Here is a 23,004-nt window from a genome sequence, read left to right as displayed (position 1 = left end):
ACTGATTAGCCAGTTTAAAAGGTGACTCTTGTGAAATCAAGGCCCTTATAAAGAAGATGCATGAAATTATTATGAATACAACTGTTCATAAAATGTGAGACTTGAAAAGTAATACTTCTAAATCAGTATATCTTCATATTCAATTTAAATATTTATATTTAACTGAATTAACATATTAAATAGTGTATAAGTAAGCATTTGATTATTTCCTTCACATCATCCCCAGAAGATTATATATTTGTTTTAGACACTTTGCATCTTTTAATTAGGAAAATGGGGGCCTTGCCCATAAGCCAGTTGGCCTAAAAATACCTCTCTTACACTGTTGTCCTAGTTTAATTATCAATAGTGCTTCTTTTTATTCTCAGAAGTATCCTGATTTGAACAACAAATTTTATGATTATCAGACATATAAAGTAGATTGAGACAGGTTATAGGAAGGGAGGAAAATCACTAAGATTTCAGGAGAATGGAGGCACAAGATGGCAATAGGGGAAACATGATAAAGTGACAGAAAGAAAACCAAACCAGGGCCAGTGATACCTGGACAACAAGGCCAGCCCTGCTCATAGCAATGCCTATCATTCATCTCACCTCTGCAGCTGGGGACATTCCATTCTCAGTCAATTTTTATTAGTACCATGGAACTTAGCCTGCCCCTAAGCAGAAGAAATAGAAAGAAGCTGACGTCAACAACACCTTTGCACCCAGTTGATCTTGCTGCTGGCTCTGATCATGGAATGGAATCTTTCCTTTTCATCCAAGTCCTGGGTCTTCTCTGTATTGAGGAGAGGGGTTTAGAACTAGGGATTAAACACAGGGTTGTTCATCCAACAATCCACTTTCCCAGCTCTTTCTATCTTTTTATGTTTAATTTTGAGACAAGGTCTTGCTATGTTGCTCAGGCTGGCCTTAAATTTGTGATCCTCCTGTCTCAGCCTCCCGAATGCTGGGATTACAAGCATGTGCCACCATGCCTGGCTCACTGTCTTTTGATACGCTAATTTTTACTAAGTATCTGTTATAACTGGCTGGAACTCAAGTTGCTCTTCTAAAATAACCCTCGTTTCTTTATGGATACATGTCTCATCACTTTCATCTTGGCCATTTTGGTCACTCTTCCATTAGAAATGTAAGAACATTAAAAGAAACATAATGATAGATACAAGGTTGCCTCAAGGGTTATCACTTTTCTACAAAATGAAAAACAGTACATTAGACCATATCCTATTTCTTTGTGTATCCTGGAAATCACTACTTTATGATGGACTTTATGTTCAGGAATATACAGAGACTTGTACTTAAAATGATTTTGAATGAAAATCACAAAGAGAGATAGAACACTTCTTAAATTATGTACTTTGATGGTGAGAAGACTAAAATGATTTTTTTGCTTGCAAATAATTCAGTCTTTGATAAAGAGAAAAATCCTCAAATTGGGTACTAGTAAATAAGTAGTTACAAAGCAATTAAGTAAAGACTAAAATCAGATTGTATAGAACAAATGGGAAGAGAGAGAGAGAGAGAGAGAGAGAGAGTGTGTGTGTGTGTGTGTGTATGGGTCAAGGATAGGTTCCATGCATCCCTCAACATTACCACTGTGGCTCATTTACTCAATCTTCCATTACAAGAACAGGAGTGCTAAAATAAAAACAATGAGGGCAAGCTCCCATCCACATTGGCTCAAAAGCCATCAGCCTCCTCAGATGGGAAAACACTGTATTAGACTAGGTCCCTGCTGAACACCCACCCCTGCAGTGAGTTGAGAGATGAGATATTTCACCAAGATTGCCACACAGAGACTTGGTATGAAGGATAAGTCCAAGTTCATCAATAGGTAAAAGAGAGTGGGGGCAAAGTAAGACACAGGCAAAGATAGGTGAGAGTAAGTGACCCAGAGCCAGATCCACGAAGGGGGAGCAGTTCTCAGGTGATGAAGGCCCCAGTGCTGTGCCTGCAAGTGTGGTCTTCATGTGCAAGGAGATCAAGGATGGCTTACTGCTTCTACCAAACAGAGTTCAAACTCCACATTTCAGCTGGCCCAAGCTAACTTTCAAGCTTCACTTCTTTATGTTCCGACTACATAACTTACTCTGCAGAAAAATCATCACTAGAATGTAAAATAACTTTTCAGACACTATTTTCATTATAAATACCCCCCTTTCCACTTACAAAGCACCTATTCACATTTGGAGCATCTCCTCTCTGAAGAAATTTATGACATACCATTTATGTCAGCTCTCTCAGAATTTATTTTTTCCTTTTTTCTCTTGGCAAAGGCATGGTACCTCTCTTTGGTCACTTATTTTTTGTTTTATAATTATTTTATTAAATATTAGACTGGCTGAGCATGGTGGCATATTCCTGTAATGCCAGTACTTAGGAGAATGAAACAGAAGGACTGAAGGTTCACAGCCAGACTCAGCAACTTAATGAGAATCTCAACAACTTAGTGAGACCCTATAAAAAATAAAAGCAAATAAAATAGGCCTGGGGGTATATCTCAGAGGTAGAATTTCTGACTTCAATCCCCATTACCACAAAAAAGAGAAAATATTAGACTACTGTACTCAAATATAGCAATAAACACACTAAATAGGGTGCTTACCAGAGTGGACACAAATATTGTGGGATACATTCTTTCCTTAGTGGAACACATACTATTTATAGTATATGAGTTTTTTTCATGAACTACATTAAATATATATTTAAATAATTATGAACGTATTTTAATGTTTTATGAAAATTTTAACTGGCACATTATAACCAAGATTTCAGCATTATTACTGCATAGAAAATGTCTAACTGAAATGGAAACATTAACCAGTATAAAGAGATCAGGGATGGTTTCTCTACTTGAAACTCCCTATAAATAGACCCTGTTTAATATTTTTTAATAGCACTATCATCATTTGACATATATGTCACTCCTTTCTTCCCCATTCCAGAGCAAACGCTGCCACTTCTGTGATAAAATTGAATCAGAGATACACCCCATGATGTTATTAATATACTCTATTTTATTTGCTGCTATACTCACAGAACTTAGAAGAGTACCTGCTTAATAGTTAGTACTTAGCATATAGTTATTGAAAAAGATTGGGGGAGAGAAGGAGGAAAAGAGGAAATGAGGGAGAAAGAGAAAGAGGAAGGAAGGAAGGAAGGAAGGAAGGAAGGAAGGAAGGAAGGAAGGAAAGAAGGAAGGAAGGAAGGAAGGAAGAAACATGAAATAAGTGATAACATAAAAGATGAAAATTTAGCCGGGCGTGGTGGCACACGCTTGTAATCCCAGCATTCGGGAGGCTGAAACTGGAGGATCATGGTTCGCGGACAGTCTCAGTTACTTAGTGAGGCCCTTCGCAACTCAGTGAGACCCCATTTCAAAAGAATAAAATATTGGGTAGGGGTTGTAGCGCGGAGGTCAAATGCTTCTGGGTTCCAGCCCCAGCCCCACCAAAAAAAAGTAAAGAAAAGAAAAGAAAATTTGGCAATGATTGTGAAGATGGTTGAGTGTGGTTGGGGAAGCTCTGGCATAGTAAACAAAAGAAATAAAGAGTATAGATAATGAAGATAATGAAAGATTATAGAAACTTGGGAGATAGGTGAAAGCCCTGCAATATTATGAGACAACACAGAATTTTTTAGGTTACATCACTGATCTCCAAGAATATTCTGAAGATTTTGTACCAAACTCTGCCATTTCTGTTTTGTGATAAAACTTAAGAATCTTTTAAAGCCTTTGGGAGAACATTCAAGATGAAATGTCCTGATGAAATCGAAGTCTCAGCATTAGAGATTCTGTTATTTTCTTAGGCAAGCATGCTGTGGCAAAAGCAATGCCTGTGTCCAGAGTCAGAGAACCTCCAGGTCTTTCTCCAGCTCCAACAGGAACTAGATTTGTAATTTGTGAGAAAGTTCTAATTTCTTAAGTTTACGAGTTAGTAAAGACTTCTGAGAGCAACATAAAAAGGAGGAAACTGAGATGTAGGATGCAAAAACCTTCAATTAGCTGAGAGAAAGAATGTAATCAGTTAGTAAGTGCTTACTCACACCTCCCTAAGCTAGGCATTGATGAAGATGATGTATATTTGATAACCTAGGAACCACCCTTTATTTAGGAAAAACAAATGTCTAATCAAGAAGTTATAAAATGCCATTAGTGATATAATTGAGTTACTATAAAGTACTCAGCATGTTGCCTGGGTGATTAATTTTGTCCAAGCATGTTTGCAAAAACTATAGGAAGAAGCAAACACCTAAGTAGGCTTTAAATTTGACAAATACTGGTATAAATATAATACTGAGGGAACACAAGGCATTTTTAATGATGCACTGAAGAAGAAACAGCTTTTTGGTTTCAACGAGTATGTGCAGACTTCATTATATTTTTGAAACATTATCTCTATAAAAGCCATGGTTCCCGGATTCCCAGACTCTACTGTATAGTACATGGCTAAGTTAAAAAAAAAAAAGAAAAGACAGTAAAAGAGTAGCATTGCCTCTCAACGCCCTGGCTTCTTTGATTACCTTTACTCTGTTTTATTTTCATTCAAATCGTTTATTAAAATATGAATTTGATTTTTTCAACTTGTACCATATTAATAAATGCTTCAGAGTTTCTAATAACAAAGATATGGGAAGGGAATCACTAATATAATTATCCTTCAAATGGCTTTTCATCCCAATGCCAATTTTTTTTGTACTAAGGACTGAACCCAAGAGTACTCTACTTCTGAAATACATCCCAATTCTATTAATTAACTAATTAATTTGTTATTTCAAGACACGGCGTCATAAGTTGCTGAGGCTGGATTTGAATATGCAATCTTCCTGCCTCTGCTTCCCAAGTACTGTAATTATAGGTGTGCACCACCACATCTGGCTCTGGTATCAGTAATCTTGATTCTGTTAGTTGCTTTTCATAGTTGGGAAGCAATGTTCTTGACCAATTTCAGAATTGGATTTTTAGGCAAAAGGAACCTCTGCTCTCATTTTACAGATAAGAGACTGCTGCATAGAAGGGGTTTGTGCCTTACTCAAGGCCACACAAGAGTGAGTGGCAGAGCCTCCACCATGTTACTTATGACAGGTCAGTGCACTACATATAACACCTGTGCATAGGCAACACAGATGAATGGAGTTTTCCTACTTCTCACAACAGACTTCAACCTGCTGGAAAGCTGTAAGTTTAATGTGACAATACTGGTTGTTTCATTCATATATTCAAGTGTGAAGAGTCACCATCACCAAGATAGAAAAATAAAACAAAAGTGAATAAGAAAATTTCTGACACAGTGTTATAGTATGCATGCAAGACAAAACATTACTGAGGACAACATCAAGATTACCTCCAAGGACCATGCCAGCCTGACAGCACTTTCTAAGACGACACGCTGGGCAGTTTTTTCTGCGGATTTTATCAACAATGCAGTCATTTCTTCCAGCACACAAATAGTTATGCTGTCCTACAGAATGAAAAGAGTAGAAATTATTTACAATAGTGTAGAAAGACTGGAAATTCTACGCAAAACAACTTAAACTTAAAGGATAGATGCGCATCGGCAAGTCTGACTCTCAGTGTCACTCAGTGTTGGTGATGCTACAAACCTGCTCAGAACTCTACCAAACATGAAGAATGTTAAGGCACAAATGCATTGACATTTTGAAAACATTATCCTGGAAATAGACAAAATATTAAACTTTAGTGGTTGTATATCCAGCATCATCTCTGCTGCTACTTCAGGTTGTTTTTGTTAATTTTAATAACAGCCCTTCTCACTGGGGTGAGATGGACTCTCAATGCAGTTTTGATTTGCATTTTCCTGATGGCTAAGGGGCCAGAATGAAGCAAGGAGAAGTACTAAATAAATTTAAGCAAGGAGAAGTACTAAATACATTTACTATAAACAAGGAAATTTAATATAAATAAGAAAATTATAGTTACCAAATAGAATGCAATTCTTCTAAGTCTTGAGGGGAATAAAGAGCTTAGTCATCAAACATGTAATGTTTGAGCTGAAAAGGAAATTTCCGGTAGTCTCTCACCACCTTGAGAGGTTGGCACAACTATCACTGCGGAATGCCTGCAACAGAGTAGAATGGCTGCAAGAGACCGAGGTTCAGTCCCTGCTAAGTTATGGTCATCTTTAACACTAAAAGTTGGGCCATCGAAACTGCAAACTAGATAGATTGTCACACAAGCAACATGTAAGGAGTATAGTTAGGCTATTCTTTTCAATGTAAATTTGGCCAAAGAAATGTTACAGATAGGCAGCTCCGACTATGGCTAAAATAACTTGTCCCAGAGCCTAGGCACTGCCTCAGTGCCATGATTCTTGGCCAGGACTTAGAGCTACCATATATGAAAGGTGCACATAAAGGGCCACCTCATTACATGTGTCATTCCATTGTATATTTAGGTGAAGAATGTTAAGGCACAAGTGCACTGACATTTTGAAAACATTATCCTGGAAATAGACAAAATATTAAACTTTGGTGGTTGTGTATCCAGCATCATCTCTGCTGCTACTTCAGGTTGTTTTTGTTTATTTTGATAACAGCCATTCTCACTGGGGTAAGATGGAATCTCAATGCAGTTTTGATGTGTATTTTCCTGATGGCTTAAGTTACTGAATATTTTTTCATGAATTTATTGGCCATTTGTATTTCTTTGGAGAAGTATCTGTTCAGCTCACTTGCGTTTTCTCTTTTTGATCTGATTTCCTTTTATTGCTAAGTTTTTTAGTTCTTCATATATTCTGGATATTAATTCTTTATCAAATAAATAGCTGGCAAAGATTCTCTCCCATTCTTTAGGTTTTCTCTTCACTTTGCAATGGTTTACCTTGCTGTACAGATAATTTCTAATTTGATATAATCCCATTTGCCAGGTCTTGCTTTTGTTTCCTGAGGTATTCACATCCTATTCAGAAAATTATTGTTTGTATCAATATCTTGAAAAGTTTCCCCTATTGCTCGAGTACTTACAAAGTTTCAGGTCTTACACTGAGATCTTTGATCCATTTTTGAGAAAATTTTTATACAGGGAGAGAGCCAGGGCTCTAATTTCGATCTTCTACACATGGATATCCAGTTTTCCCAGTGTCAGTTGTTGAAGAGAATGTCTTTTCTCCAAGCTATGTTTTTGGTACCCTTGTTGAGAATTAGTTGGCTATAGGTGTGTGTGTGTTTGTGTGTGTGTGTGTGTGTGTGTGTGTGTGTGTGTGTGTGTGTTTATTTCCAGGTTCTCTGTTCTAAACCATTGGCCTACAAATCTATTTTTACACTAATATATGTTATTTGGTTACTATGGCTCTGTAGTATATTTTGAAATCAGATATTGTGATGTCTATAGCATTGTTTCACTCAGAATTGCTTTGGCTATCCTGAGTCTTTTGTGCTTCTACATAGTTCTGTGAAGAATATCATTAGTATTTTGATTGGGATCGCATTAACTCTTTACATTACTGCCAGCAGTATGGCAATTATAATATTAAGTCTCCTAATCTATGAACATGAGAAGTCTTGTTTTCTTGTAGTGTCATATTCATTTTCTTTTATCAGTATTTTGTAATTTTTATTGTAGAGGTCTTTCACCTCCTGGTTAGGTTTATTCCAATATTTTTTAAGCTATTGGGAGTGAGATTGTTTTCCTGATTTCTTTCTCAGTGACTTGATTATAGGTATATAAAAAGAAACTTATTTTTGTATGTTGAATTTGCATGCTGCTACTTTACTAATTTTTTTTTAAGTGAATTCTAAGGTTCTTTTTGTGGAGTGTTTAGAGTTCCTAAGTATGGGATTATATAATTTATGAAGGGGGATAATTTTATTTCTTCCTTTTCTATTTATATACGTTTATTTCCTTCTCTTGCTTAATTGCTCTGGCCAAAATTTCAACTACTATATTGACTAAGAATGGTAAGAGTGGACAAATGTGTTCCTAATTTTAGAGAGAATGCTATCAGTTTTTCCACATTCAGTATGATATATCTAGTTTATTCAGGGACCTTATTAAGAAAGGAAGTTTAATTTTGATGAAGGCTTTACTGCATTTATAGAGATGATTGTGTCATTTTTATCATTGATTCTATTTATGTGATGTTTACTGTTCATTCATTTGTATTTGTTGAACCATCCTTGTATCCCTGGAAGGAAACTGACTTGGCTGTGATACATGACCTTTTTAATGTACTTATGTATTTGGGGTGTGTGTGAGTGAGTGTGTGTGTGTGTGTGTGTGTGTGTGTGTGTTACTATGAATTGAACCCTGGGGCATTCTACCTCTAAGATAACTTTCCCCCTTTTCTTGAAACATGGTCTCATTTGGTTGTTAAGAGTCTTGCTAAGTTGGTGAGGCTGATCTTGAACCTTCGATCCTCCTGTCTGACCCTCCCAAGTACTGGAATTACAGCCATGTTCCAAGACAGCCAGATACTACACAAATCTTTTATTGAGAATATTTGCATCTGTGTTCATGACGGATGTTGGTTTCTTTATTTGTTGTATTTTATTGGGTTTTGGTAGAGGGTAATACTGGCTTGGTTAAATGAGTTTGGAAGAGTTCCTTTCCTTTCTATTTTATGATAATTTAAGGAATAAGTTATAAAGTGTTCATTAAAATTCTGATAAAGCAGTGAATCTGTCTAGTCCTAGGCACTTCTTAATTGAAAGAATTATTACTGCTTCAATCTAATTTATTATTACTGATCTACTTAGGTTTTTTATATCTTCTTAATTCAGTTTTGGTAGGTCAAATGCATAGAGAAATTTGTCCGTTTCTTCTATATTTTTCAGTTTATTTGTATATAGTTTTTCAAAATATTCCCTAATAATCTTATAAATTTTCATGGTATCTGTTGTAATATTCTCCCTTTTACCTCTAATTTTATTTTATTTGTGTCTTTTTTTCTTTTTTAGAGTTTAGCTAAAGGTCTGTCAATTGTTTGTCTTTTCAAAAACCCAATTCATGTTCCATTGATCCATTATATTGCTTTTTTAGTCTTTATTTCATTTATTTCTGCCCTAATCTGTGTTCTTATTATGCTGAGGCTGGTCTTAAATGTACAATCCTAACTCAGTCTTTCAAGTATTGGGATTATAGGTGTGTGACACTGCTCCCAGCTATATTTTATTTCTAATTGCTCTGTATATGTAACTTCCAAGAGTTATTATTAAAAAGATAATAATGTGAAAGTAAAATCTCAATTAAAATGTGATTATATAATTGCCTAGTCACTTAAAATTTTATGTACTTGACAAATAAAATTCCATTTCAATTGAAATAAAACCTTTTCAATATAAACTAGAAAAAGAGTACCTATAAAATGAGCAGTCTATATTCTATCGTCTGTAAATATGAATACAAGTGAACACATTTCATAACTAATAAATACTTTTACTGGATTTGTTTTTAGTTTTTTTCTTCAGGTACACTGACTTTAATGGGTTAGATATCTGCTCTTTATTAATCATATTTGTTTTCCAACTAAAAAGTGGTAGCACATGCTTTACTGTCAAATAGACTTTCATTCAAATTATGTTCCATCAGAAAAAAATTACCTTATCTGTCTGCTTTCCTATAATATACAAGTAAAGATAAATGTTATATAAGGCTGCTATATTGATTAAAGGGGCTAAATTAGAGAATAGTTATTACAGTGATTGGTATATAATGAAAACAATAAGTCAGAGCTTGTAATTTTTATCAGTTTGCCTTCCCCATTCATGGAGTAATTTTTAAAATAAAAGTTCTATATAACTGTTTTTATTTTCTGCTCTTTTAGCCTCCAGTATGTATTTTAACTTCATCATTGCAGTTTTGGATCTTACTGTCATATTTCCTTGTCTTATCCAGCCAATATTTTCATCTCATCTTTCTTTAAGATATTCATTATTTCCCATGTGTGTGTGTTATCTTTTATAATAACTCAAAGTAAATTATAGTTCACATTTTTCTTCTGTTACTTTTATTTTTTTTGTAAATAAAATTTGAATTTTATTTATTTTTTATTATTTTTTATTATTTTTTTAATTAATTTATTTTTTAAATTGGTGCATTGTAGTCATATATCAATCACATTGGAGTACAAGACTTGAGAGGATATACAAGCACACATCATCCAATTAGCCCTCCTCCAGCCCCCATCCCATTCCCTCCCCCTCCCTCCATCCCACACTTTTTTGGTGATTTACTTTGATACATTTGTTTATGTACCTCCTGCGTTTTAAAGAGGCTCCATCCTCCAGTAATACATACCCTCTGATTGGTCACATTCGTTGCTTCACTATAGGGCCCTTTCTATAGCTCAACCTCTTCCTGTTGCCCTTTTCCTCCTAGTTATTGCTGATTAAGAGAAGCGTCTGATTTATATTTTCTGCGATATTTCTCTGTGCATGCTGCGTTGCAAGTACCAATCCCACTCTTGATGGTCCCAGTAGTGGTCTAGCTACTCAGTGGACTGATCCAGACCTCGCTGGCTCAAGCAGCGGCCATGCCTCATGGGAGGCCCCAGTTCTGGTCTCGCTGGCCCCTGAACCGGTCTAACCCCTAAGCTGGCTTTGGTCCCGGCGTTGGAGGCCGCAGGAGTGAACTTGCCTCACGCCAGGCTCCGATGCTGGCCATTGGCCCCTGCACCGGTCTAACCCCTTGGCAGGATTCCAATCCCGGCCTCGGAGGCCCCAGCATCGGCCTAGCCTCATGGCAGGCTCCAATGCCGGCCTCGTTGGCCCCAGCACCAGCCTAACCCCTCGGCAGGCTCCGATCCCGGCCTCGGAGGCCCCAGCACTGGTCATGCCTCAAGGCAGGCTCCAATGCCGGCCTCGCTGGCCCCAGCACCGGCCTAACCCCTCGGCAGGCTCTTATCCTGACCTCGGAGGCCCCAGTACTGGCCTTGCCTCACGGCAGGCTCCTATGCCGGCCTCACTGGCCCCAGCAGCGGCCTAACCCCTCGGCAGGCTCCAATCCTGGCCTCGGAGGCCCAGTACCGGCCTTGCCTCAAGGCAGGCTCCAATGCTGGCCTCACTGGCCCCAGCACCGGCCTAACCCCTTGGCAGGCTACAATCCGGATTTGGAGGCCCCAGCACTGGTCATGCATCAAGGCAGGCTCCGATGCCAGCCTCACTGGCCCCAGCACCGGCCTAACCCCTCGGCAGGCTCTTATCCTGGCCTCGAGGCCCCAGTACCGGCCTTGCCTCACGGCAGGCTCCGATGCCGGCCTCGCTGGCCCCAGCACCGGCCTAACCCCTCGGCAGGCTCTTATCCTGGCCTCGGAGGCCCCAGTACCGGCCTTGCCTCACGGCAGGATCTGATGCCGGCCTTGCTGGCCCCAGCACCGGCCTAACCCCTCGGCAGGCTCTTATCCTGGCCTCGGAGGCCCCAGTACCGGCCTTGCCTCAAGGCAGGCTCCGATGCCGGCCTCGCTGGCCCCAGCACCGGCCTAACCCCTCGGCAGGCTCTTATCCTGGCCTTGAGGCCCCAGTACCGGCCTTGCCTCAAGGCAGGCTCCGATGCCGGCCTCACTGGCCCCAGCACCGGCCTAACCCCTCGGCAGGCTCTTATCCTGGCCTCGAGGCCCCAGTACCGGCCTTGCCTCAAGGCAGGCTCCGATGCCGGCCTCACTGGCTCCAGCACCGGCCTAACCCCTCGGCAGGCTCCGATCCCGGCCTCGGAGGCCCCAGCACTGGTCAAACCTCACGGCAGGTTCCGATGCCGGCCTCACCGGCCCCAGCACCGGCCTAACCCCTCGGCAGGCTCTTATCCTGGCCTCGGAGGCCCCAGTACAGGCCTTGCCTCATGGCAGGCTCTGATGCCAGCCTCGCTGGCCCCAGCACTTGGCCTAACCCCTCAGCAGGCTCCGGTCCCGTCCTCGGGGGCCCCAACACTGGCCTTGCCTCACGGCAGGCTCCGATGCCAGCCTTGCTGACCCCAGCACCGGTCTAACCCCTCAGCAAGTTCCGGACCCGACCTCGGAGGCCCTAGCACAAGCTTTGCCTCATGGCAGGCTCCAATGCCAGCCTCGCTGGCCCCAGCATCGGTCTAACCCCTCTGCAGGTTCCAATCCCGGCCACGGAGGCCTCAGTATTGGCCTTGCCTCACAGCAAGCTCCGATGTCGGCCACTGGCCCCGGCGCCCGCCTAACCCCTCAGCAGGTTCCGATCACTGTCTCTGTGGTTATTATTTCAAAGGTTCCAGTTGTAATGTATCAGATCTCTGCCTCCCCCGAATATTGGCCACTGGCATTGCCACTGCCTCCACCGTTTCAAATCCTTCCCAGGCTCTTTTTCCACTCTGAATGCTGTCCAGTGTTCCTAAGCATGCGTGATGGTAGCATTCGACATTTGGTGTAATTTCTCCAAAAAAATAAAGTTGGTAAGATCCGGTTTCTGCTTCTCCTGAATACAAGTCTCCACCACCATCGCGGAGAACTCTTTCAACACTGCATTTTTCCTTGGTCTCCGCTAAACTCTCTCCTTATATGTGATGTCTGAGATTCTTAACAATATAGAGAAATAGCAGTCCTCTTTCACGGCGAATTTTTCCATAAGTTCCAGTGCATTTAGATAAGTTTTGTCTGCATCTCCAGTGTCCTGGCATTCATAACGGCTTTCTTACCTCCTCTCCGATATTTTTCTTTATCTTTTTCTGTTCTGGGCCCGGTTTCTCCAGGGGTCTGGTGTGCTACTCGCAGTTTGGCCCGGGGCCCAGAGTCCCGCGACCCGGGGCCAAGCTGGTGTGCCCTGCGCTCGACCCCCGCCCAGAACCCAGCGTCTTACTGGGCCCGGTTTCTCCAGGGGTCTGGCGTGCTACACGCAGTTCGGCCCAGGGCCCAGGGTCCCGCGACCCGGGCCCTGGCTTTTGTGTGCCGCGCGCGACCCCCGCCCAGAACCCAGCGTCTTACTGGGCCTGGTTTCTCCAGGGGCCTCCTTCTGTTACTTTTAACAAATACATTTTAAATATGCTTTTCTTAACATCAAATGCACTTATTACTGATAGAAGTGTTAAAGTAAAGAACTGGGAAGAACTCAAGTGGACACATATGACTGTTAAATGAGAGATTGGCAACCACCAAAATAGGATGAGTTTTAGAATACTGACTGGAGATAAATTTAGAATGAGCCCAAATGAGTGGAGAGGGCCAGAAAAAGAATTTGGGAAGAAAGATCCAATTGCCAAGATGCTGAGAGATGGCTTGAACTGTTTGGCTAGTAAGGTTACAGTTGACTGAGCCAGGGAGAATAGTAGGAGAAAGTAAAAATCAAACCTCAACAGGGCTCAGACCTAAGATGAGGATCAAATCTAGAAGGAAAGAGTAGAAATGAGACCATCTCAAGAGACTACTGTGATAAATCCAAAAGGGAGTAACTGTAGCTTCAAACAAAGTAATCTGTGGAGATGGTGATGAGGAGTCCTATTTAGGACATATTCTTAAGAACAAGACAAGAAGTTTATAAAAATCTACATAATGACACATTGCAATATTTCTTTTTTTATGAATTAAACCTTCCATAGTATCATTCCAAATTTTTTGTTCTTTTTTCCTTGAATATTTCTTAAATTTCTTTCTTCCTGTCTGTAGAACAGCTTCTCATCCATCCTTCCGGAAGCTAGCTTCACTCTTCTTTTTCTAAGCCTAACAATCCCTTTTCCACTCTTCCAAATTTTCTCCTAATTATTCATATATATATATATATATATATATATATATATATATGTATATATATATATACTTTGAAAAGACCATATCATATGTAAAATCAAATTAGTTATACCCAACACCTATAATTATATATTTAGCTAATCAGCAGGCATTTAGAAAATGCTAAGAAGTACTTATTACACACACACACACACACACACACACACACACGAGAGTTGTTGACCATAGTACCAGTGAGAAAGAAATTTAAGTCATCTATATAAAAATATGATCAACTTACAAAACTATGCATCCACAAGGCAGCTTAAATCATTGTGCTACTCTGATGGAGGAGTAAAACCATTTACACACATCTAAATAGTCAATTCTTTCTCTCATACTCATGCAATTTATGCTTTCTTCCTTAGCATAGAAAACTTGAACTTACCCATATTCACCCTCATTGTTCCATCAAACTTTGCTCAAGTGTTTGAGATGTCTTAAGATTCCATTATAATTCTACAGTCTCCTAGCTTCACTTGAAATTGGCCTTGTACAAAAGTAAAATTATATGTATAATTAATTGTCAGTTTTCTAATTGTCATTTAGGTCTGGGCCTCCAAACATATAAGACTGAATTACTAAGAGATTTTTTAAGTCCTTTCTAATTTTTTAATTTATTTTTTGTGGCACTTGGAATTGAACCCAGGGGCATTCTACCTCTGAGCTATACCTGTAACCCTATTTTATTTTTATTTGGAAACAGGGTCTCACTACATTGATGAGTCTTGATACTTGCTGAGACTATCCTCAAACCTGTGATCCTCCTGTCTCAACCATGCCCAGCTCTAATAAATCATTTAAATGGCTGTTATTACCAGATCTTGCTTCAAATACAGTGCCAATGTCTTCTTCAAACACAACACAGTAAGGATAGTTTAGTATTTGGTGTTGGGAGAAACTGAGTTTGGTTATCAGCTTCGTTCCTGTGACATTAGGGACAATATCTTCCTTCTCTGTTTCAATTCTTAATTTGAAAAGAGAAAATAGTAGTAACTCCTAACATAACTCCTGAGAATTCAAGGAGACAATGAATATATCACAATAGATCTATAGTGCTTGATATATAATAAGGACACAAAATTATTATTCCCCATCCTCCCCATATCCTTTCATATTTTTTATAATTATTTTGGATGAGGAGCATTCTTTGTAGGGCAATAGGTAACCTGCCTTTGACACTTCACTGCTTTAGGAAAAAAAAGTAGTTTTGTTTTGTTTTTCTCAGCTAAGTACTGAAGGCTCCTTCCCACTCTATCACAGAATATTTTAAGTAATCTTAGCTGCAGCCTCCCTGGAATGACTGAGCACTGGGTCCTCAGATGTTAAATGCTAGAGGAGGAGTCTGAAAGGAAGCCAGTGAGGAATTAACAGAGTGTAGTGTCCTGAAAATCAAGTGAAGAAAGTATTTCTAGTAAAAGTACTCCCACTGGCACACTTGATGGACTGTCAGATTTCCAGTGCATGAGACTGAAAATACCTAGTATTAGCACTGAAGTCCCCTTGAGAAGAGAAGTTATGGTGGCGTGGGTGGGGGAGCTAAGCTGATTGGGTTAGATTTAAGACAGAATAGGAGAAGAAAATTTAGAAGTTTGCTGCAAAAAGCAAAGAAAAAAGCAAAGGTTAATGGCTGAAGGGTGAATAAAATCAACAGGAATATTCTGGTCATATTTTAAGACAGACAGCATGTTTGTATGCTGATGGGAATGATCCATTATAAAGGAGGAAAAATGATTTGGGGGAAGGAGTCATTTCAGGCACTTGACCTTGAATAGATAGGGGGAGCCTAGAATTGGTGCCCAAGGAGGGAAGGCTTGTTTGGAAGAAGCGCATGGATCTCTAGTACAGAATGAAATGTGAGTGTGCATTAGATACCAAAAGAGAACAAGAGTTCATTCTAGAATTAGAAAATTTTCTCAAAAAATTAGGAAGCAAGGTCATCATCTGAAAGTAAGGCAGGAGAGTGCTGGACGGCTGAGAAGAAAAGCTGGAGGGGGCATCCAGAATCCATGGAGGAAGACTGAAAACCAGAGTGTTTGCAGGGCAGGTTGTTTAGTCATGATAATCATTTTCTTAATCTCACCTCCCAGCTGGGCAGTTTCTTTCTCTGAGATACTAAGCTAGAAAATTTCTACCCTCCCAGATCTCAAACAATTTTCATTACAAACAATTGATACAAAGGGTCATTAGATAATGGATGAGACACAATGCAATGATTAAAAAAGAAGTTTTTCTGGGCTCTACTCTCAGCTCTCTACTCTCAGCCATTTATTTGCTGTTTGCCTCTGCAAGTGATTTAATCTCTTTGTGCTTCAAAGCTAAGTTCCTGTCGTGTAATAAGTGTTCAATAGATGCCACTATTATTGAGGACTTCCGGGAAGATGAAGACCAAGGGAAGCAGCACATATTGGTCCTGCTGACACTTGGTCTCTATTGCCATAAAACAGCATTCTGACAAAAGAAAGAAAACAACATAAATTTAAAAAGAGCACGACAAGTGAAAGGAGACAGAAAAATGGCTAGAAGGAAGATCAGAGAGCAGAAAAGGACCTCGCCCACCTCTAAAAGCTGTAGCCTTGGGCACTACAGCAGCACCATATTGTCTCACCCCACCAGAGTGCCAGAGACCCACAAGAAAAAAATCCAATGACTTGAAACAAAGTAAGACACTGCTGCTCATCAGAATTGTAAGCTGTCAGTTCCTCCTGCACGAACAAAAGCTATGACTTGCAGCAGTGGCGGCCGAACTCACCATGCCCTCCAGAGATCCAGAGAAGCAGCACTCAAAACACTACAAGTGAACCCACTGTCCCCACTAAAGACTTCCCAGTGAGGTTTCAGGGACTTGCACAAGAAGCAATAAACTCTCAGGGTCTGAGATTTTGCGGTTCAACTCAGTGAAGGTGGGAGTAGTCCGCTGTTGGACATAGCAGAGGATCAGATTAGAAGACAGCACCTAGGGACAATCAGGCCAAAAGACCTTCAGTTCCAGGGCTCAAAGCCCTAGTAGGACCTCCAAGATCACCACAAACCACCCAATCATGATGACCTAGGAGAATCAGACCAACCCAGCTCTAGCTGTGGAGAACAGCAACTCTTATACACTGGGTTTGGTCTCAGAGGCGTCTGCCACCTACACAGGCAGGGAGAGACATGGGCTCAGTATCAGTGAAAAGCATGGAGGCAGACCTACAGAACCTGATAACACAGAATTGTAGAGATTGTTAAAAGTAAAAATTAGAAATTTAACAGTAGAAATGATACAGGATTTCCAAATTGTCTAAAGGGGATTCTATACATTTAGAATTAGAATTTAGAATTTAGAGAGAGCCTGAGAGAAATAAAGGATGCAATCATTGAAGTGAAGGTGTCTATACAAACTATAAACAACAGATTAGACCATGAGAAGAACAGAATATTGCTCTTAGAAGATGATGATCACTCCAAAAATGAACACATAGTATATAATTTAGAGAAAAAAACAATTCAACAGCATGAATTGAACATTGAAGAAATATGGGTCTATGTTAAAGAGATAACCTAAGAATAATAGGCCTATAAGAAGGAATTTTAGAAGGTGAAACCAAAGGGAGCAACAATCTTTTCAAAGAAGTAATATCAGAAAATTTTCCAAACATAGTAAAAGACATCAATGCACAGGTAAAGAAAATGTATATAATCCCCTTTAGACAAGATCAGAGAAAGGTTTTACTAAACCATGGCACATAATAGTCAAAATAATCAATGTAGAAGCCAGGAAGAGAATCTTAAAAGAAACAAAAAGAGAAGAACAAGTGACATTCGGAGGCAAACCAATTAGAATCACTCCAAACTTCCCAAAACAAGTCTGGAAAGCCAAAAGGGCCTGGAGTAACATATTCCAAAATCTGAAAGAAAACAACTTACAACCCCAAATTTCCTACCCAGCAAAACTCTCTCAAATTAAAAGGGGAAATAAAAAATTCCCATAACAAACAGAAGCTGAAAGAATTTATGTCTTATAAACCAGCACTAGAGAAAATACTCAAATAGATTAATTGTAAATATTAAATAAGTAATACATGCCAGAACTAAAGAAACAATAATTTTCATCAACCAAGTAAGTAAGCAAAAAGAATAACCACTAACTACGTCAAACAGAAGTTAAAACTGAAAACGTTAGGAATTAAAAATCATCTCTCACTAATCACACTGAACATAAATGGCCTCAATTCCCCAATAAAAAGACATAAGGTGCCAGGTATGGTGGCGCACGCTTGTAATCCCTGCGCTTGGGAGGCAGACACAGGAGGATCGCACAGGCTTAAAGCCAGTCTTGCTGGCTTAAGAGACCCTGTTTCCAAATAAAAATATAAAAAGTAGGTCTGAGAGTGTAGCCCGAGGTAGAAGGGTTTCCAGGAACCCCAATACCACCACCACCAAAAAAAAAAAGACATAAGATAGTAAAATGGATTAAAAACCAGAATCCATCTATCTACTGCCTGCAAGAAACACACCTTACAAATAGAGATAGTAACAAACTAAAGGTAAAGAGCTGAGCAAGGTAATCCATGCCAATGGAACTGGAAGATCAGCAGGAGTAGCAACTATGATATTAGACAAGTTAGACTTCAAGCCCAAGCTTATTAGAAGAAACAAAGAAGGTCATTTTTTATTGGTAAAAGGAACAATCCAGCAAGAGAAAATAATGATAGTGAACATTTATTCCCCAAACATAGGTGCAGCAACACTCATAAAATAAACTTTTTGTGACATTAAGTCACACATAAATCCCAATATAATAATACTGAGACTTCAATACCACTCTCACACCACTAAATCCATCTTCTAGCAAAAGGTCAGTAAAAAGGCCTCAGACATAAAAAAAAAAACATAAACCAAATGGACCTATTAGACACATATAGAATATTCCACCCAATTATAGCAGAGTCCACATTTTTATCAACTGCTCACGAACATTCTCCAAAATAGATCACATCCTGGACCACTAAGTGAGCACTAACAAATTTAAAATATGTGAGACACTTCCCTGTGTCTTTTTAGACCACAGTGGAATGAAACTAGATATCAACTCTAAAAAGACCCAGAAAAACCACATAAACTTGTGGAGACTTAACACCACACTGCTGAATGAAAAATGGGTCATAGAAGTAAGAAGTGAAAGCAAGAAACTCCTAGAAACAAACAAAAATATAAATAAAACATATCAAAACTTCTGGGACACCTTGAAGGCAATAAGAGAAAAATTCATAGCACTGAGTGATCACATAAGAACAGAAAATCACCAAAAAAATAACATAATGACACACTTCAAAGCCCTTGACAAACAGGAACAGTCTAACCTCAAAGCCAGTAGAAGACAGGAAATTATTAAAATCAAAGCACAAATCAATGAAGTGGAGATAAAAAATACAGAATATCAACAAAACCAAAAGTTGGTTTTTCAAAAAATAGTAACAAGATAAATAAACCACTATCCAACTTAACCAAAAATAAGAGAGAATCAATCCAAATTATGAAGATAAGGGATAAAAGAGGAGATATTTTCACCAATAGTAGAGAAATCCAGAGGATTATCAGAAACTACTTTGAAAAACTGCACTCCAACAAAATGGAAAATCTGGAAGAAACTGACAACTTTCTAGATAAATACAACCTTCCTAAATGGAGTCAAGAAGATATAGAAAATTTAAGACAACCAATAGCAATCAAAGATATTGAAGCAGCAACAAAGAGCCTACCATCAAAGAAAACTCCAGGACCAGATGATTTCCCAAGTAAATTTTATAAAACCTTTATAGAAGAGCTAATCCCAATACTCCTCAATATATTTAATGAAATAAAAAGAAATGGAACTATCTCAAATACATTCTATGAAGCCAACATCACATTAATACCAAATCAAATAAAGACAACTCAAGTAAAGAAACTACAGGCCTATATTTTTGATGAACTAAGACACAAAACTGCCTAACAAAATACTAGCAACACACATTCAAAACCACATCAAGAAAATAATACACCATGACTAAGTGGGGTTCATCTCAGGGATGCAAGGGTAGTTCAACATACAAAAATCAATCCATGTAATTCATCACATTAACAAAACCAAAGACAAAAATTACATGATCATTTCAATAGATACTAAAAAGAATCTGGCAAAAACCAACACCCATTCATGTAAAAAGCACTAAAGAGAATAAGAATAGAAGCATACCTCAATAACATAAAGACAATCTACAATAAGCCCACAGTCAACATCATACTAAATGGGGAAAAACTGCAAGAATTTCCCAGAGAGATGCAAATTAAAACTATCCTTAAGATTTTACCTAACTCCAACTAGAATGGCAATCATTAAAAACACAAGAACAAATGCTGACAAGGATGTGGAGAATTGGGAACTCCAATACATTGTTGGTGGGATTGCAAATTATAGCAACAACTTTGGAAAACAGTATGGACGATCCCCATAAGAATGGAAACGAACCTACCATATGATCCAGTAATACCAGTTCTGGGTATCTACCCAAAAGAATGGAAACCAAACTGCCAAGCTAATTCATGCATATCTATCTTCATAGTCACATAATTCACAATTTTCAAACTATGGAACCAGCCAAGATGTCCATCAACAGATGAATGGATGACAAAACTATGGAATATGTACACAGTGGAATTTATTCAACCATAAAGAAGAACAAAATTACATCATTTACAGGGAATTGGATGGAACTAAAGAACATTATGCTAAGTGAGATTAGTCAGTCACAAAAAGTAAGAAATCAGATGCTCTCCCAAATATGTGGAAGCTAGGCAGAAAATGGGTCATAGGAGGAACTCTAGATAAAGAAGGTGGAACTACAGATGAGCAAATAAGGTGACCTAACTGAGGGGGATGGAGAGGGGAAGAGGGAAATTCCCTAATGTACATGATGCACATTCACAAAAATATCAAAGTCAATCACTAAGCCAAACATGAGAAGAAGGGAGGGGGAGGGAATGGGGCAGTAATTGAGGAAGGGCTAAATGAGTGATGTGTGCATGCATGCCTCTACCATATTGTACCTCATTAAGATATATGACTACAATGCACCAATAGAAAATAAAATGATGCTATTATTATTATTAAATATGTTTAGAATTTTAACTAATGAAACTAGATTTTTTCCAAGTTTAGAAAATCATATTTCCCACTAAGTATGTTGCTATAAAACTTTTCATTTTAATATAATGCTTTTTCAAGAAAAAGTAAATAATAATAGAATCATCTCCAAACACTTGTTTTTCAAAATGCTCTAATTAACAAAGATGTCTTTCAAAAGGGAGTTACATTCTTTTTTCTATCTTTTTTTCAATATCAAGAATATTGTCAATGGCTTGAAGGGTCAGAGTAAGTGTCCCATCTTTTAAATGTCCTCTAAGTAGCATTTAACTAAGATACCTGTCCATCACAAGAAGAGGTTCACAATTTAGAACACATAAAAAGAAAAACATGTATCTCATCTTTAAAAATTCTTCTAAGTTGGCCTCCGAGGTCGGGATTGGAGCCTGCCCGAGGGGTTACGCCGGTGCTGAGAGCAGCAGCCGGCATCGGAGTATTCAGTGAGGCAAGGCTGCTACTGAGGCCTCCGAGGCCGGAGCAGAGCCTGCCGAGGGGTTAGACCGGGGCTGGGGCCAACGAGGCCGTCATCAGAGCCTGCCATGAGGCAAGGCCGGTGCTGGGGCCTCTGAGGCCGGGACCGGAGACTGCCAAGGGGTTAGGCCGGTGCTGGGGCCAGCAAGGCCGGGATCGGAGCCAGCTGAGGGGTTAGGCTGGTGTCAGGGCCAGCGAGACCAGAATCGGGGCCTCCCATGAGGCAAGGCCGCTGCTTGAGCCAGCGAGGTCTGGATCAGTCCACCGGGTAGCCAGGCCACTGCTGGGGCCGTCAAGAGTGGGATCGGTACTTGCAATGCGGCATGCACAGAGAAATATCACAGAAAATATAAATCAGATGCTTCCCCTAATCAGCAATAACTAGGAGGAAAGGGGCAACAGGAAGAGGTTGAGCTATAGAAAGGGCCCTATAGTGAAGCAACTAACGTGACCAATCAGAGGGTATGGAATAGTGGAGGACAGAGCCTCTTTAAAATGCAGGAGGTACATAAACAAATGTATCAAAGTTAATCACCAAACAAGCATGGGATCGAGGGAGGGGAAGGGAATGGAATGGGGGCTGGATGAGGACTGATTGGATGATGTGTGCTTGTATATCCTCTCAAGTCTTGTACTCCAATGTGATTGATATATGACTACAATGCACCAATTAAAAATAAATAAATAAATAAATAAATAAATAAATAAATATTCTTCTAAGTCCTGTGCAGTGAGTAAAACTAGTATGTGGTAAAAGATTATTCATGATCATGCCTCCTCATGTTGCGATGTGTCACTAAACTTCTACCATATTTCCCAAGCTTCATATTAAAATTTAACCACAGTAATGAGACTTTGCAGAGTTTTTTGTTCACGTAAGGATTCAACTTATCTACTATGACACATAATTTGCCTGTGAGGGAAGCAGAAAAGGGATCTTGCATGTGATGTTCCCGATAACCTTAATTTAACATCTTTTACAATACTATCAACCTTCTGCGGTGTTTCCATAAAACTTTTTTTATAATACAGAAAGCAATTACTATTGAGATTGTATCTTTTCCATACATTTTTCCTTTATTGGTTCATCAAAACCAGTATTTTTTTATATATATATTTCATCATTCAAACAGAAACTAGCAACCAGCAAAACTCTATATAAAGCATTCTGTGGTCATGGTAACTGAGATAAAATATAATAACCAACCCCTTAATATCTGTTGTTCTCTAGCTAAGGTTTATTCTCAAAAGTGGAAAGGTGGGAGAGGCTGAGCAGACAAAAAGCAGGGCAAGCCCTAGCAGTCTTTTTTTTTTTTTTTTTTTTTTTTTGGTACTGGGATTGAACCAAGATGCATTCTACCTCTGATCTACACTGCTAGACCTTTTCATATTTTTTTCTTTTTTTTATTTTTATTGGTGCATTGTAGTCATATATCTTAATGGAGTACAAGATAGTGGAGGCATACATGCACACATCACCCAATTAGCCCTTACCCTTTTCATCTTTTATTTTGAAACAATATCTCCATAAATTACTGTGTTATGGCCCCAAACCTGTAATCCTCCTGTCTCAGCCTCCACACCTAGCTCCCTAACAGTCTTAATCTGCATCAGTCTCCCCAGATGAGCTGGCAAAATTTGTACAAAATAAGCAGGAGATTTTCTAGACTC

The 23,004-nt window shown here is 39.2% G+C and overlaps 1 protein-coding gene across 1 annotated transcript in view; it reads right to left on the bottom strand.

The window, feature by feature from the left end:
• PGR (progesterone receptor) overlaps positions 1 to 23,004 on the bottom strand; it is a gene marked incomplete at both ends in the record, with an annotated part of 75,112 nt that overhangs the window by 37,879 nt on the left and 14,229 nt on the right. The window contains one exon of the mRNA XM_080697113.1: positions 5,349 to 5,465. Within this exon, the coding sequence (XP_080553239.1) occupies positions 5,349 to 5,465 (117 nt within the window). The remainder of the gene's footprint in view (positions 1 to 5,348; positions 5,466 to 23,004) is intronic.

The sequence above is a fragment of the Muscardinus avellanarius genome (genome assembly GCF_963383645.1).
Source record: "Muscardinus avellanarius genome assembly, chromosome: 1".
Classification (NCBI taxonomy): domain Eukaryota; kingdom Metazoa; phylum Chordata; class Mammalia; order Rodentia; family Gliridae; genus Muscardinus; species Muscardinus avellanarius.
Note: the sequence above shows the minus strand (reverse complement) of the source record. Positions and strands in the feature narration are given on the sequence as shown.